At 40.2% G+C, this 15976-nt stretch overlaps 1 protein-coding gene across 1 annotated transcript in view; it reads right to left on the bottom strand.

The window, feature by feature from the left end:
* The window catches only part of LOC137609164 (voltage-dependent T-type calcium channel subunit alpha-1I-like), a 109133-nt gene extending 93937 nt beyond the window's left edge, over positions 1-15196 (bottom strand). The window contains exon 1 of the mRNA XM_068335985.1: positions 14949-15196. Within this exon, the coding sequence (XP_068192086.1) occupies positions 14949-15196 (248 nt within the window). The remainder of the gene's footprint in view (positions 1-14948) is intronic.
* Between the last annotated feature and the right edge of the window lie 780 nt (positions 15197-15976).

Below are 15976 nucleotides of genomic sequence, written 5' to 3'. Positions count from 1 at the left end.
GGGCTTATGGGTATCCCCACACCCGCCCTGCACCCTCACGCCTGATGCAACTCCAGAGTAAAACAAGGTTCAACCCCTATCCAGGAGATTGGTTCCAGAACCGAGGCTATACCTGGAGGTAAGCCACACCAGAGCCAACAGGTAATACTCCAGGTCCAACACAAGCTCTGGCTCCTTCTCCGCCAGTGAAGTGGCATTCCACATCTCCAAATCCAGCTTCTGCCATCCAGGTCTGGTCTGTCGTGACCCCTTGTCGTCACTGCCACCCATATGGCAGCACACCCGACCCCACTGATCACCCATGCGGGTGTTGGGTCCTCAGGGTGGGAAAAATCCAAGTTATCTTTTCGGGCTGAGCCCAGCCGGGCCCCGTGGCACACCCGGCCACCAGGCGCTCGCTGATGGGCCCTCCATCCAGGCCTGGCTCCAGACGTGGGCCCCGGGCTTCCTCCAGGCAGAATCACATCTTTCCCTTTTCGGTTTTTCATGGGGTCTTCTGAACCATCCTTTGTCTGGCCCTTCACCTGAGACCTGTTTTCCTTGGGTGACCCTACCAGGAGTACAAGAATCCCGACCATATAGCTCCCAGGATCCTAAGGGCACTCTTAAACCTCTCTTATCATGGTGGAGATTTCAGAGATGTGTACCTAAAAAGGTATACAGTGCACCATCATTCCTCGCGGTTAATGCGTTCCTGGAACCACATGCAAATAAACGAATTCTGCAATAGGGCCACAAACAAACTGATATTAAACCACCTTCTATCTGTATTACCTTTTCCCACACTCTTATCGACTGTTTAAAGCACTTTTGTGTCTCACGGAGGTCCGAGACTCACAGAACGTAGCGCACTTCCAGATGCCGTCAGCCAATAGAATGTTCGAATGGTATCACATGACAGCCTTCCAAAAATCCGTGATGAGTACAAAAGTTGAAATTTGACCTTGATGTAGTTTTGTCAAGGTCATCATCTCATTTTCCTCCCCTTTGCTGCTAAAGTAATGTGCTTTTTCTTTCATCTTTCTATCTGCAACAGTTGTGAAGATATTTGGAGGATGGGCGAACGCACAAACACTGACAATTACAATACATCATGGCTTCGTGGGATGTAATTACTTAATACTATATTTTTTTAATATATTTTGTTGTTTATATTAAAACACTGACATTTAAAAATTCCAATTTTAACAATTAACCTTTAAATACAATAAGTGTTTTATTTATTTCATCTGACAGCTATAGAAGACTATTTTGCCCTCAGTAGTGTCTGCAAGCAAACTTCTGAAATGTTGCAAGTGCACAATAATAACTGAAGATGGCAAAGGCAAGGATGAGTAATATTTGGACGCCTGTTTTTTTTAAATTGCAGGCATTCAATAAGGAAAGGAAACGTGCATTCACAAATTTGCTCAAAACATCAGCTGTTTCATCTAGAAACCAACATATTAGGCACTCGTGCACCGTCATAGACCTTTATATTGTACTAGTCTGTAGTACTGTAGTACATGCTATGACCAATAAGTTAGTGAATTAGTAACACATAGCCTCATGTTCCCGTCACAACTACAATAACACATAAACAGAAAGTATGAAGTGGTTAGTTAAATGTTAACTGAGATACACAGTGAGTGAAAAATATAGATGAAGTACAGTGGAAGTGGAAACAAATGCATTTCGATAACATCCTTTAAACATAGCTCGACCCTCTAGCTGCCTTTGAGCTCCCTCTCAAATTTGTTTAACTGGGAAAATAGACAAAAGAATGGGCCTAAAAGACCACATCCCTCTCTCTCTTCCTCTCTATCACTTTGTCTTTCTCTCTCTCACTCACACACGCGCAAACACATGCACACACACACCCTCCATTCTCTGCCAAGATACTAAATTGTACAGAATTGTGCTGTCAAGAGTCATTTGTGAGAGGAATAGTGCATTGGTTATTACTTGAAAACAGCAGGTCATCTGGTGTGTTCTGATAATTCAGCGTCTTCCTGTATGTAAGTTTACGTTATAATGAATACGGTATTATTTGTCAGATAAATAAACAGTGCAATCGCTGAAAAGGAATTCATAGAGAGATATAATGTTATGCATGTCCCATTCTTGGAGGTGCAGCATAGGTAAATACACATGAAAAGGTATCGAGTAGTTTTATTGCTGGCCTTGAATGCAGAGTGTTGCAGTAATGAGAAAGGTGAGAAACCAAAGGTGACAAATCAGTCATTTTTCTGTACCAAAAGTGAGGGTAAAGGGTCAGACTACTGAAGCAAAGACATAGTCATGCACTTTTCTTTTTTTTTTTAAATGATATGAATTCAATTTAGAGGCCAAGGTTGGAGCAGCATGCCTGGCTTGTGAAGAATGTAAATTAGAGAATGGTGTGGAATTGAATCGCTCACTTTACTTCAAGTGCAAGTGCTCGCCCTTCCTTTATGGATAGGTTTATTCATCCATCAATTCATTTTGATTTTTCTTTCAATGTTAGTAGCTCTCAGCTCATTTGGGTAATGGTCCATGTTGGTGCCAACTTCTTTGTTGGCCCGGGGAGGAGTGTAAAAATCCCATGTGTCTGTTCCCACACACCGAGTCACCAGATGAGAGGATGTTTACCGAGAGAGTGCAACATGTGCAGATTCACGCCTCTCTCCAACAATTTTTACATTTCCATAAAAAGAGGGTTTCCAAACAATGCATTATGGGCTTCATTTTATCCCACAATCATTTTATACAACAAATACATGACAGTTTTGTCTTTGTTCCTCTGGAATCCCATTAAGACATCATTTAGTTATTCCTTCATTTTGGATTTCATTCTAACCTTGTCAAGAAGGTAAGGTTCTGTGCTGGTGTTGGTTTGTCTGCATCTCAAAAGGATCACGTGCTTGACCAAGTGAATATGGCATTAAATATATATTTTTTAGCATGGGAGAGACATACAGCCACATTAAATGTGGAGGATCAGAGAGAGGGATCATTAATCTGCAAGTTTTGCCGATTTGCACGGATTTTTGTTTTGCTAATGAACTCTAGTTAGACAAGACAGAAGTAGGCATAACATGAATATCTTAATAATTTACAAGTATCTAAATATTTTGAATATCTAATCATGTTTTTGACAAGTTTCTTTCAAACATTGAAGATAGATGATCAACAGAGGGGATTAGAAGTCATGAGATACTGAAGTGTTTCCAGAACAAAATGCAGATGCAGGACATTTTATTCACTCTTTTCCTCCCCTTCCCCTCCCCTCCTTGTGTCTTGTGGTCCCTGTGTGAGATGAGCTTGTTGCAGTGACTCAAGAACTGATTCAGTGACATGACAGCCTGTAGAGTTTTATCAGAACCTACCAACTCAGCTACTTGGGAAGTCTGTGTGTGCGTAATAAGTTGAAAGCTGGTCTTTATTGACCTAAGCCCCAAGGCTCATTTGCCAGCAGTCAACGAATGTTCAGACATGTGAGCGGTTACGCATGCAGCACGCACGCGCACACACACACACACACACACACACACACACACACACACACACACACACACACACACACTGAGCTTTTATCATTGGCCGGAGGAAAGGATTTAGCTTCCTCCCCGACAGATGCCATGTACACAACAGTAAACACACACACACACACACACACACACACACACACACACACACACACACACACACACACACACACACACACACACACACACACACACACACACAATATACGTTCACAAAGTATTACGTTTCCGTATTTCCATTTTCACAGGATCTCAGCTATTGTGATAATGAATGGCTTTGAAATCAAAGATTTAATTTACTAATTCCTTGAACAAGTTAACTAGGGGAGCTGTACATCTGATTTATGAGATGTTAGCTGTAGCTTTATAAGCGACACAGAGACCATCCTGTGTGTGCATGTGTGCGTGTGTGTGTGTGTGTGTGTGTGTGTACATGTGTACATGTGAGACTGTGACAGATCAAGCCTGTTCCATCAGATCCCTGGTGGTCTTTTTTCTCTCTTTTGACACTTCCTCTATCAACATTTTCTTTGTCCAGCTTCCACCACTGTTGAGAGCTGACGTAGCAGTAAGTGAATAAATGAGGAGAGAGGCAGTAAAGGTTACTGGACAGAAGTCAAGGAAATAACCAGGACCTACTTTGCAAATGTGTGATTTGTGTATATCACCTTCAATCCAAGTCCATGCATTTACATAAGGTCAGTAAATTATGCAAGGGTGAAATGAAGAAATATTCATTTTACGAAATGTGACATACTTCACAAAATCCTTGAAACACACATCTAATGACTTTAATGGAAAAAAAAATTGAATATTCTTGCAAGATCTGTTTAGTTGAGCAGGCATTGGTAAATGTTACTGAAATGCACTTCCCAGTTATTTTTCACCAGCATTTCAATACTGCAAGTGCAAATGACACATTTGTTACCCTATTTCAGTCTCAGCTCTTATTAATATATTCACAAAGTCATAAAATATTACTGCGTTTCATTCTCAGAGTCATACTGCTTCTTTGGCATTCGGCCTGGTTTGTATGTGATCTCTACTATTTGTCAAAGATTTCTGCAAGCTGTTTATTGACACTTCATTTAGTCTCTCTTCCTGTGACCAAGACCTTTTGTATTTTTTTAACCTGATCTCAGTGTAACTCCACATTCTCCTCCCACTCCCCGTCTCTCCCCCCTTCACTGTGGAAGAGGTCTGACGTTGCATTCACCAGAGCAATTAGAGACTCCATGCTCCTCCTCACTGTCGAGAGGAGGCAAGAACACACACACCCACACACACACGCACGCACGCACGCACGCACACACACACACACACACACACACACACACACACCGTATATACTGTATAATGTATACACACATGACACATGGACACACACACCATCCGTCCTCTGTCGTCCTCTGTGCTGACAGGCACTGGGCAAAAGTTCACTCTGCCACTGTGGTAACAATCTTCTGTCTTCTCTCGTCCTCGCTCGAACCATCTCCGCCTCACGCACCGTCTTTTCAAGAAAAATACCAACCAGTAGTCTCACACATCCTCTCCTCTCTCTCTCTGTCTCTGACTCTCCAAGGGCTATCGTCCTTCTCTTTTGGTTTATTCTTTTTTTTTTAACTCTTTTATCTCTCAGAGAGACATTACAAGTTTGTCCTTCGTCGCGTCTTTGCTTTAACATGTAACTTTTTTGATGTGTATCTGCACAATAATTACTCTTTTTTTATCCATCAGTTCCTTCTATCTCACCGTCTCATTTTTTAATTCAGCCCATTTTACAGTTATATTCTTCATTTTCAGTATCACATGTTTGCTGTAAATGTCTACTCATCCCCACTGTTCATTTAGACTTCTGACAACTTGTAGAGGTAGCGTGCATGAGAAATTCTGAAATGAGCAAAACATTTATATTGCATACATTTACTTGTTTCTGGCTGAAATAAAATGAAAAGGGATTAAGTTGAACATCAACAGAAATTGACAATGAACTTCTTTAGTGTGTCATAATAGACAATAGGCTTTTCGTTCACCTTAATGTTCATCTAAGACATTTTCCCATAAAATAGGTAGTGTTAAAACAATCAAAGTGCCCTGATGAAATTAAATTTCACCACATGTCACCCATGTGAAATGGGATTTGATGTCTCCCAGGTGAACACCGGCTTGGTCATAAGCCTCCTACTCTCTTCATGAGACAGGCATTGAATGGCAATCTTCCATCACAACCACTGCGGTGTCACATTCTGTTCCATCATTCATTTTCTACTGAGTGTTATGAGGGCGGCATCACAGATGACATAGGAAGAGGTACACGACTTTATCTCTGTGAAACTTCGACCCTGCCAGGACTCCATGACTACCTCTTTACCAGGAAAAGACTTGTTTGACGTTAGCAGAGTGCTAAAAAAAAGGCCTCATATAGCTAGGACCCAAATACAGACAAGCAGCTCAAAGGTCATGCAATCGACTGGTGTCCTTGATATTGTAATGAGTCTTTTTTTTCTGCTAATGTGCTCATAAGCAATCATTACTGAAGGGCAGACCTTGAAGCCTGCAAGACAAGTGGGTAAATGGTTCCTGCTCAAGTATATACTAATGATCAATCAAACTGAACACTGTCCTCACATTAAAGAAAAAAAAAAACCTGGAAAATTGCACTGAAAACACTTGCCAAGTCATACAAGCTGTTTTCTCGCCTTTTTAAAAACTTAGGAATTCAACCCTGCTCACATACCTCCACAGCCTGGCAGAGGTTTCAGCACAAGTTTAACGTCACATAATGTAAAGTACAGTCAATTGAAGTTACTCAGACACTTTTAAAATGAGTGTAACTGGTTTGAATGTCATGGTTTGTGTAGTTTGAGGTCTTTGCTTTCCTTCCACAAATCTTTGACATCTTAATTAAGAATCATTCTACCCATGTTTGCAATTAAAAACATTTGTATTTACAGGAATACTTTATACAGACCAATATGTTTTTGCACATTTTAGAGTATGTTATTCATTGCTTTTATTGCTCTGGCCACATGCAAAACTTGGCTGAATGTATTCTGAAAAGGCAAAATGTATTCTACAAAGAACAGACTGTGAGCTGTCACATTTGATTTATTAGTAATTCTGTCTGCTGGCAGTTTAGCTCTCGACAAGACAAGAATATTTGGAGTAGAATAATTATTGCTTTTCTTATCTGTGGCTGTTTTTACTGCTGCCTCTAGTAATAACTGCAAAATTCATATTCACACTAATAATATGTAAGATTTTGTTGCTTTTGTTCCAATCCCCATTTTCAAGGATGATGCCGTACAGCGTTGCCCTTCTGTTCTGAGGGAGCAAAGGACGGCAAATACGAGTTGCAGCATCTATTTCATATTTTTATCTTTAACCCCAGGCTAAGAGTTGGCCTGTCACCAATTTATTTCCAATTAATAAATGTCAGCATCACATCCAAAGAAAAAGTTTGGATTAACTGTCAATAATTTTCAGAGTAGTGCAAGTAGTATTATGGGAGATTAGGAGCAACACAGACATCTAAATTTTAAAAAATATTTTGTGCGTGTTTGGTTCAGCTTGGGTCGTCCTTGGCTTACACCCTACATACCCCCAACTTCCTCTGCCCTTTACGGTCTGCAACATTAAGCATTATGAATTGAAATTGTGACAGGAACCTTAAACACTGAGTCAACACTGTGAAGGGTAGAACATGGAAAAATCCTTAAAAATGTAGCCTGCTCGGGTAGATGGTGACTATTGATATAGAGATGTTAATAATTTGAAGGTTAAATCATATATAGGATAACAAGAAACTCATATACAGGATAACTTTCTTGACTCATAGCAAGAAAGTCCTTGGTTTGATTCCACCTGAGGCCTTTCTGTGCAAAGTTGGCTTGTTCTCCCTGTGTCTGTGTGTAAGCATGAGTGGGCGGCTGTCTTTCTGCGTGGTGCTGCCATAAACTGGTGGCTTGTCCAGGGTGTACCCTGCCTCTCGCCTCTGGAGTCTATCCCAAGTCAGCTTGGGATAGACTCCAGCATAAATCCATTTTTCGATAAGTAGCGTCTCGTCTTCATGAATGAATGAGAACCAAATTGTTGCAGTGGGGAGGAGGACAAGTGTTATCCTTCACTTTCATTTTAAGTCTTTTATGATTCTGACTCCTATAAATAAAAGTAATATCCCTCATCTCTGACATGGTATCTAATGAAATTCCCCCACTATCTACGTCAACTTATTATTTCTACGACGTAGCGAATGTAACAAAATGGTCACAGCTGCTCTCTATTTTCATATGCAGCCCTTCTAAATAAACAGCTATTGCAGTTACTGAATGAGTGGAGGGGGGGGGCGCAGTCTGCAGCTCACTGAGTGCTGAGGGGCTGGAGCACTGCACTACTGCACCACAAATAGCCATGACATAACTGTATATTAACGTAAATTAAATGGTGTTGATGCTTGATATGCATGAAATCCAGTATCAGGATGGCTGATTTTAATTAAACCCAATTACACAACGTCAAATTCCAAGTCCAGTCCCGCTGGAGATGCTTCATCAAGACAACTGTTCAAAGGGAGCAGCTAAAGCAGTGAAACGTCAGCTCCCATTGGTGAACGACGACTTAAACATTGTTTTGCCGTCACATAAATGTCCAATTCTCTACTAGGAACAGGCCTGTCCCTGCAGTAAGTTATTCAAGCAGCTGGTCAATCATGATCGCTTCATTTCAGGCTCATTATTGTGATCTACTTATGCATCCATATTTTTTTGAGGGAAGCTATATTTGAAAATCTCAAATCTGTTCAGGGGATTTTTTGGGGGAGGTCAGAGACAAAGAACAACTCACTGCACTGCTGAATGACTCATACAATTTACATAGCACTTGTGGATAATAGATGAGAAATAGCAAACTACAAAGCACTCACTTGGATAAAATGTACCCTGCAGTTAGTGATGATGGAGCCATTAAATGACTTATTAAATTCTTTCAAGAGCCCCAGTTTGTGTAAAGCAATACATCTGAGTTGAGCCGACATTAAAAGGAAGATATGATTCTTTTATGAGTTAAAAAATAAAGCAGGAGGAATGTAATGATGACAGGCAGAAAACAAAAAAGAGAGATGAAAGGTTGTTTTTATGTAAGGGGAAGCCTGTATAGTGTGTGTGTGTGTGTGTGTGTGTGTGTGTGTGTGTGTGTGTGTGTGTGTGTGTGTGTGTGTGTGTGTGTGTGTGTGTGTGTGTGTGTGTGTGTGTGTACACTCCTTTGTGTGTGTGTTTATCTCTGACATTTATCTGTGCGGTTTATCCAAAAGCAATCTGCCCCACTGTGACTGAATTCAGACAAATAGGCTTAGGTGACGCGGGACACAGAAAGGTATAAGGCAAAGCATGGTGCCAGCAGTAGGTGGATAATGTCCATCAGACATGTGAATGTGACTCTCCTCCAAAATGTGACATTGTGCTAACCAATAACCTCATTACGGGTGCAATTCCAGAACTGTCCATAATGTCTAGCCATAATTCAATAGAGGAGGAACATTGTAGCACTGAAACCTGTTTGTCTGTGTGTACATAATGCGTGGACATTTAGCAGACAAATGATGTCAAAGGTATTTAACACATATAAACCATCAAACACTGTGATTTGTTGCAACGAGAGCAGTAAGAATATCACTCATGAGAAATAAGATCCGTCCTGGACCGCTTAGACTGAATGTTAAGATCTCAAGGGGTAAGCAGTGTTTAAACCACAGATCAACACTTTCCTAAATTTTATTTCTGATTAAACTAAAGAGACCCTAAGCAGACAGTGGTTTCTAATTTGCCCAAGACGAAATGGATGTTTTTTTGGAAATTCACATGATATCGTTCATGGTATGAAAACTTGATGAAGGATGGGTCGGAAAACTTCCCTCAACTTGCCCGATGAAAAGAGATGATTCATAATTGTCATTGAAAGATTCATGGAAAATGGTTCAAATCTGATGTCCTATAGGATTCAAGTAAACTAAAACAAATGGAGATGCATAAAGAACCAAAAATGTAGCAATACTTATTTCAAAGTCCCTATTTTTCTTTTATCAATTACAAACTGTGAACATGTTATAAAAACGCATTCTCAGTGCAGGCTAACTATGAAAGAAATGCATGTGGAAACAGGTCAGACAGAGTGTGTTTGCACTGAGGGTCGGTACTACAGCAGTCATTAAAGTCACTTTAAGCCCTTCATCTTTTCTCAACTGTTCCCCTCTCATCTCCTCATCCTCTCTCATACTATAAGCACTAATGGAGTTTAGACTAGACCTGAGGGAGAAGAGAGGCAAAGATGAGAATGGGGGAGGAAGGCAGGATCAAGAACTGGTGATTAGAGAACGATAATCATTAGAATCATTACTAGTGTTAACATTAGCGATGGGACTAATTTTGGAAATATTCACATTAGTCTTTAATATATTTTATTTTTCCTTAACGGGTGTTCGGAAAATGAAAATTAATGTTTGTACCTCTTTCAAAATGGAGATTTTCCCCGGGGTAAAAGGACAGCAGTTCATATTTGAAGCAGCAGCTCATTAAAATAAGCGTAACACTCGTATTATCGTACAAGATGAAGGCATTAATGGTAATTTGGGGAGAGACAACATCTTAAGGAGGGGGGAAGTGATGCACAAAAAGAGTGATTTAATTTGTGAGTAATAATGAAATTAAAAAAGAGAGATGACAGAAAATAGACTGGAACAAGAAGAGGAAAGACAAAGGAGTGTCGCATTGAATTTAAGACAGACTTTTGATCTTCTGTAACAGAATGTCAGTCGACAACCAATCAGTAAACATCATGACGCATACCTCACAGCAAATGTCATTACAAAAGAAAATAAATCAAGCTGCCATGCACCTCCACTGCAAGTTTCCCAACTATAGAAAATGAAAGGACAAGCAAAAGTTAAGTGTGAGAAATAAAGAAAGAACCGCAGAAAGAAGGAGCAAATGGAAAGCGAGTCGGTGATGTGTCCCAGGTGTGTGCTCTATCCCCGGCAGTAGTTAAGAGCAAGGCACAGCAATGCCTCAGTCATCCGTCACCATAGAGATAACAAGCTGTCAGGGCCAGAGAGGATCATGGGCCACAGAGGCTGGTCACTCTGCCTGAACACCACAAGAGCCAATCAGGGGGAGAAGAGGAAAAGGTGAGATAATGTGAAGAGAAGGTTACATGCTGGCCTCGAGCTCTACGTAGGAAAAAAGAGAGAGAAAAGTTTCAAAAATGGTGCAACCGAGAGCAGAACTGACAACAGAGGGGGAGGATGATGGGAGAAAGTCATATCATGTAAGAGTGGCAAGACCAAGCTAATTTCAAGGACAGAAAAAAAGTAACAGGGGAGAAGGAGCTGGGAAATATAGTGAAGCGCATGCGGCTGTAATGATTACGGGGAAAGACAAAGGATGGCGCCCAGAGGCATACATCAGTCAGCGCTCCTCATCTAACAACTCACACATGCAAGCACATTTCCTTTCTAAAATGCTGTATACTGCAAGTAATTACCCTGCATTTCCACACTGAAAATACAGCTTATTCCTAAAGGGTAAAGAATGACCTTCCATGTTTAACGGCAGAGAGCATATCTCCTCAAAAACAGAATGACAGAATTCAATCACATTTCGCACAATGCAGGGACCCTGAAGATGTGCATCAAATAATTGATTTCTTAATTTGGCATTAACCAGGCAGTAACCAATGTAAAGGTGCCTCAACCGTGACAGTGACATCATATTCAGCCAACAGCAACATTCAATGTTCTGCAGTGCTCTGCTTGCATGCGCAGTGTTTCCACTGTCCTTATATCAGCTACTGAGCAGCACAGCTTTCTGTAATATACATTGTCTCCAACATGAAAACATCTCCAATTAGTGATACGCCACTCACAAGCATGAGTGAAAATACGCATACCCAGTAGACACACTCACAAAACAAAAGATTATTATTTATTTAATTAAATATATTTAATTAGTGGAGGTCTTTGCCAGTGGCAATATTAGGGATTTCATGAGAAGGAATATTATTAGTTAATGACAGAAAATTTTTACTCAGGGAGGTGAAACTGTCCAATTGGAGTTGATCCAGGTAATTTTAGTGACATTACTTTCAGCAGTAAAAGACTCATTCATACTGCACTTATTTACTGAAACAAATATGTCCATATCAAACGCTGTGGCAGTGCAGTGTCAAAAAACACACACATTAGAGCAGGTTGTGATAATCTGCTAAAAAATACAAAGCAGCTCCATGACTTGCCTTGAGTGTAAAGACTGGATTGTGTTTTAAAGCTCTTTGAGTGGCCATTCTAAAAACATGTTATGTTTAGTAGTTGTATTAGCACAGCGTTCTTTTAAACTATCAGGTTGAATTCTTTTAAAAAAATATAATTTACATAATGTGACTAGACAGAACTATGATCAGCTTTGTTGTGTATGATTGCAAGAGCAAATTAATGAAATGTACATTTATCCTTCATTATAGTGTATAATGTAATTGAAAAATTAAAAAATCCAGGTGAAGCATTAGCTAATTAATTATGATAAATAAGAATGAGGTGCTGAATTTGTGAAGAATGAGAGTGAAACAGAGTGAGAGTTAACTATTTTATAGACTCCACAGAGTATGAGAGTGTACCTTGCAGACCAAAAACAATAAGAGAAAGAACAAGTGTGTAGGGTCTAATATAGACAGGTGCTCCAGGTGCTCTGCTGCAGGCAGGCGTGGGCGACCATCACTGTGGATTGGTGTGTGTGTGTGTGTGTGTGTGTGTGTGTGTGTGTGTGTGTGTGTGTGTGTGTGTGTGTGTGTGTGTGTGTGTGTGTGTGTGTGTGTGTGTGTGTGTGTGTGTGTGTGTGTGTGTGTGTGTGTGTGTGTGTGTGTGTGTGTCACTGAATGCCTCTCACATCTACTGCCGGCAGAATAGGATTATTAACCTTCAACAAAATTCTGGAACAACTGTATATACTACAACAACCACAAGATGAGCACTATTCAGTGGTGGAACATCAAGGCTTATAGTGTCATTTTGTTGCAATGGTCTCGTACTTTATCATCTCAAAACTAAATAAAAATGTGCTGTATTCATTTCGTCAACACAGAAGCACTCTGACATATCTATATATATACACTACTCTGCTGCGATCAATACACACTGAAATGGGCACAGTATGTTGCTCCAGTGCACAAAACATCAGATACCACAACTCTAAACCAGTTCAAGTCCCCCACACACACATGTTGCTGGTCTTACACAAGGCTTGTGCATACAATACCTGCCAGCCCACACAGAGGGGCACATCCAAACACACATCTACAGTACTTTTGTCAAACACACACGTGTGCGCACACTCATATACACACACATACACAGAATTTTATTCTCTTCTCTCACAGTCACTTGATATTTTTTCTCATAGCACTTCTCTCTCTCTCATTCACAACCACACACACACACACACACACACACACACACACGCGCGCGCGCGCAAACCACTTGCGATCCAAGCTCAGGCGATGTGAAATAGGATCCAGAGTGTTTTCACTGTGTATTCCACAGGGCATGTTTTTACCCTGTGGAGTGGGACCTTGAGAGAGCAGCAGAGCTGAGCCATTAGCAAACACTGCACCCCCCCACCCCAACCTCTCTTCCTTCAAACAGTGAAGATGGAGTCTGAAAAGCAAACAGAAAGATCTCACTGTCCACTGTCCGTCTGACTGGCTGTTTTCTACATCCATCTTCCAGATTTTCTGGTCCCTCTGTTTGTTTCTCTCTAATACAGTTCTTTTGCACTGAGTTGAATAAAAAGTCAAACTCCTGATTTACAAGGCATTTCATCGATTTGTGCCTCGCTTCACAAGCTTCCTGTCAGAAAAAAAATCTGTCTTTGTGTTTTCATTCAAAGTCAATTCGTTTAGCACAGCCGCAACGTGACTTCCATCATTCGTTTTTCTTTTTTATTCTCATATTTCTCTGCAATCCATCTTGTTCTGCTCCTTAAAATTTTAAACTTTGATGTTGTCAATTCATAACATTTAGTTCTCTTCAATGGGTTTGTTTAAAAGACATACTGTCAAATGTATCTTCAATCACTATCAAAGTAATGAGCAATATTTTTATGTTTTCAGTAAAAAGGCCAATTTGAAAGCCAAGTTAATATGTGAATGTTTAATTTATTTCAAAATAATAGCAGTCTCAAATCACTAGAAAGATAAATCAGTTTTGTTACAATTTTAACTTTTACACTGCAAGTAAGTTCCTAGAAGGTTTAGTAAAGGTGTAGAAAACCAACAGACCCAACAGGCATTAGGTGCATGCTGCTGATTCTGTGAAACTGAATCATTAACTGAAAGAGGCCTGGTAAAAAAAGAATATCAGTGCTGAATTTATTAGTGAGATTATTGATTATATGAAATAATTAAGCCTTAAACAGGTGGCCTTTATTTAAGGATCAAGGCAACTAACATCGCACATGCAGGCTGGGTATTTGTCCTTGAGAAAAATTAGTCGTTCAAGGCATTGTTTAGAAGAAGAGCATTCTTTGATTAGAAGTTAATAAAAAAGAGGGTAAAACCTATAAAAGAACCTGAACAGCACCTGAACAGCAGTGAGAGAGAAATGTGCAACAAGGATTTCAAAGCTAATACCTGGTGTAAGACGATGACCAACTAACCAATCAGATGTTTTACATGACTTAGAGCCTAAGATTCAGGTCAGTGGAGTAAACTGGGCCTTTCCTGACACACACACACACACACACACACACACACACACACACACACACACACACACACACACATACACACTTACAAATACAAACAGCCCAGTGTGGTTTTGTCTACCCTAACTTAAAAAGATCGTCCTTTGTTCTGCAGCCACTGTCAGCATAGTCAGCAGCTTGATCACAAGCAGACGCAAATGCACAAATTCCACTGTTCAACCAGAACGATGCTGATCACTGCAGGTGTAGTTGGAAGGAAAAGTCAAACACACTTACTTTAGGATGATTCTTGGAGGTCTGATTTACTGTAGGGGCAAATCCAAGAGATAAAGAAGTGAAGGAGGGCAGTCAGGATGGATGAGGGTGTATCAACGGAATACAAATTCGAAAAAAATACAGAAGACACCTCAAGGAAGATAAACTGTGGAAAAAACAGGTGATTGAAAACAAGAGAGAAGCCTCTGAATGGATAACAGGCTGGAGAAATGACAGAGACTGAATGATGCCTGAAAGGTGTTGAGTAAAATGATGGTGCAGATGTTAAACAGTTATGTGAAGTACATCACATCAGAACGGTTTCATCTTGAGATTGAACTTGTATTTTGAGATGGAAAATTAGAGGAGGGAAAAGGTGAAGTAAAGTATAGGTTATCTTAAAGGTTAAGGGAGTCTATCCTGCTTGTGAATCAAAGGATATGGGCTGGAAACCATACGGATGCACAAGTTGCGAGGAAAGGTGGTCTGCTTCAGGCAGAAGAAGACCACAGGTGCCAGCTCTGGGAACGGCACCACAAGGGTGCTCAGGTCACTGCCGATACTGACATCATCACCTTGACCCACTTCCTCAATGATCTCATCAATATGCGGCGAACCATATTCCTCAGTCCGCCCTGGCCCTGCTGTGGAAATGCTTCCCAGTGGCACAGGACACTCCTCGCTCGTCATGGTAACCCAGTCGAAATCTGAAAGACATCAAGATCAGACAGAAATTAGGGGCTTGAATATTTACAATGTATAATGCTTCGCACGTCTCTGAGATTTTATGTGAAGAGTGATTTCATTAACAAGCTATATTTGCACTGCAGCAAATTCTTGATAATTGCATTAATTTTTGTCGTTAAAATCTGATTGGTCTCGGTGGTTTTTATAGTGCAGTAACTCCCACAGATAAATGTCATTTCCATGTAAAATAACATCACTCTGCAACTTCCACTCTGCAAAATCAAATGGCCTGTTGATGAAACCACTTGTCTACGAAAAGGAATACAATCCCCACTGATAACAATCATCACTCACAATCAAACAAACACAAAGACTAAATCCGCTGAGAGTAAATCACTGTCATGCTCATGCACTGATGACTCTTTTAGCCTCGTCAGTGTTGTGTTAGGTATACACATATAAGTATAAAACATGTATAGAATAGTCTTTCCATTTAGGAGTTTATGTAAAACCAAATTTTAAGACCAGGAAGTGGTATAATATTAGATAAAAGAAGAGAAAAGAAATTCAGAATGACAAAACATGCAACCAAGCATTTTCTGAGCAGGTCAGTCACCAATGTGTGCAGATTTACATGTTGGACTAGTCTTCTCTTTAAACTGGCAGCCATGAAAACTAAATCTGAAAAGCTGGAAATATGGCACACACAATCTTGTATACATATACATCACACACACACACACACAAAAGACAGAATAATTCAAAAGTTGCCATATGTCTTTA

This window comes from Antennarius striatus, chromosome 16, assembly GCF_040054535.1.
Source record: "Antennarius striatus isolate MH-2024 chromosome 16, ASM4005453v1, whole genome shotgun sequence".
Lineage (NCBI taxonomy): Eukaryota > Metazoa > Chordata > Actinopteri > Lophiiformes > Antennariidae > Antennarius > Antennarius striatus.
Note: the sequence above shows the minus strand (reverse complement) of the source record. Positions and strands in the feature narration are given on the sequence as shown.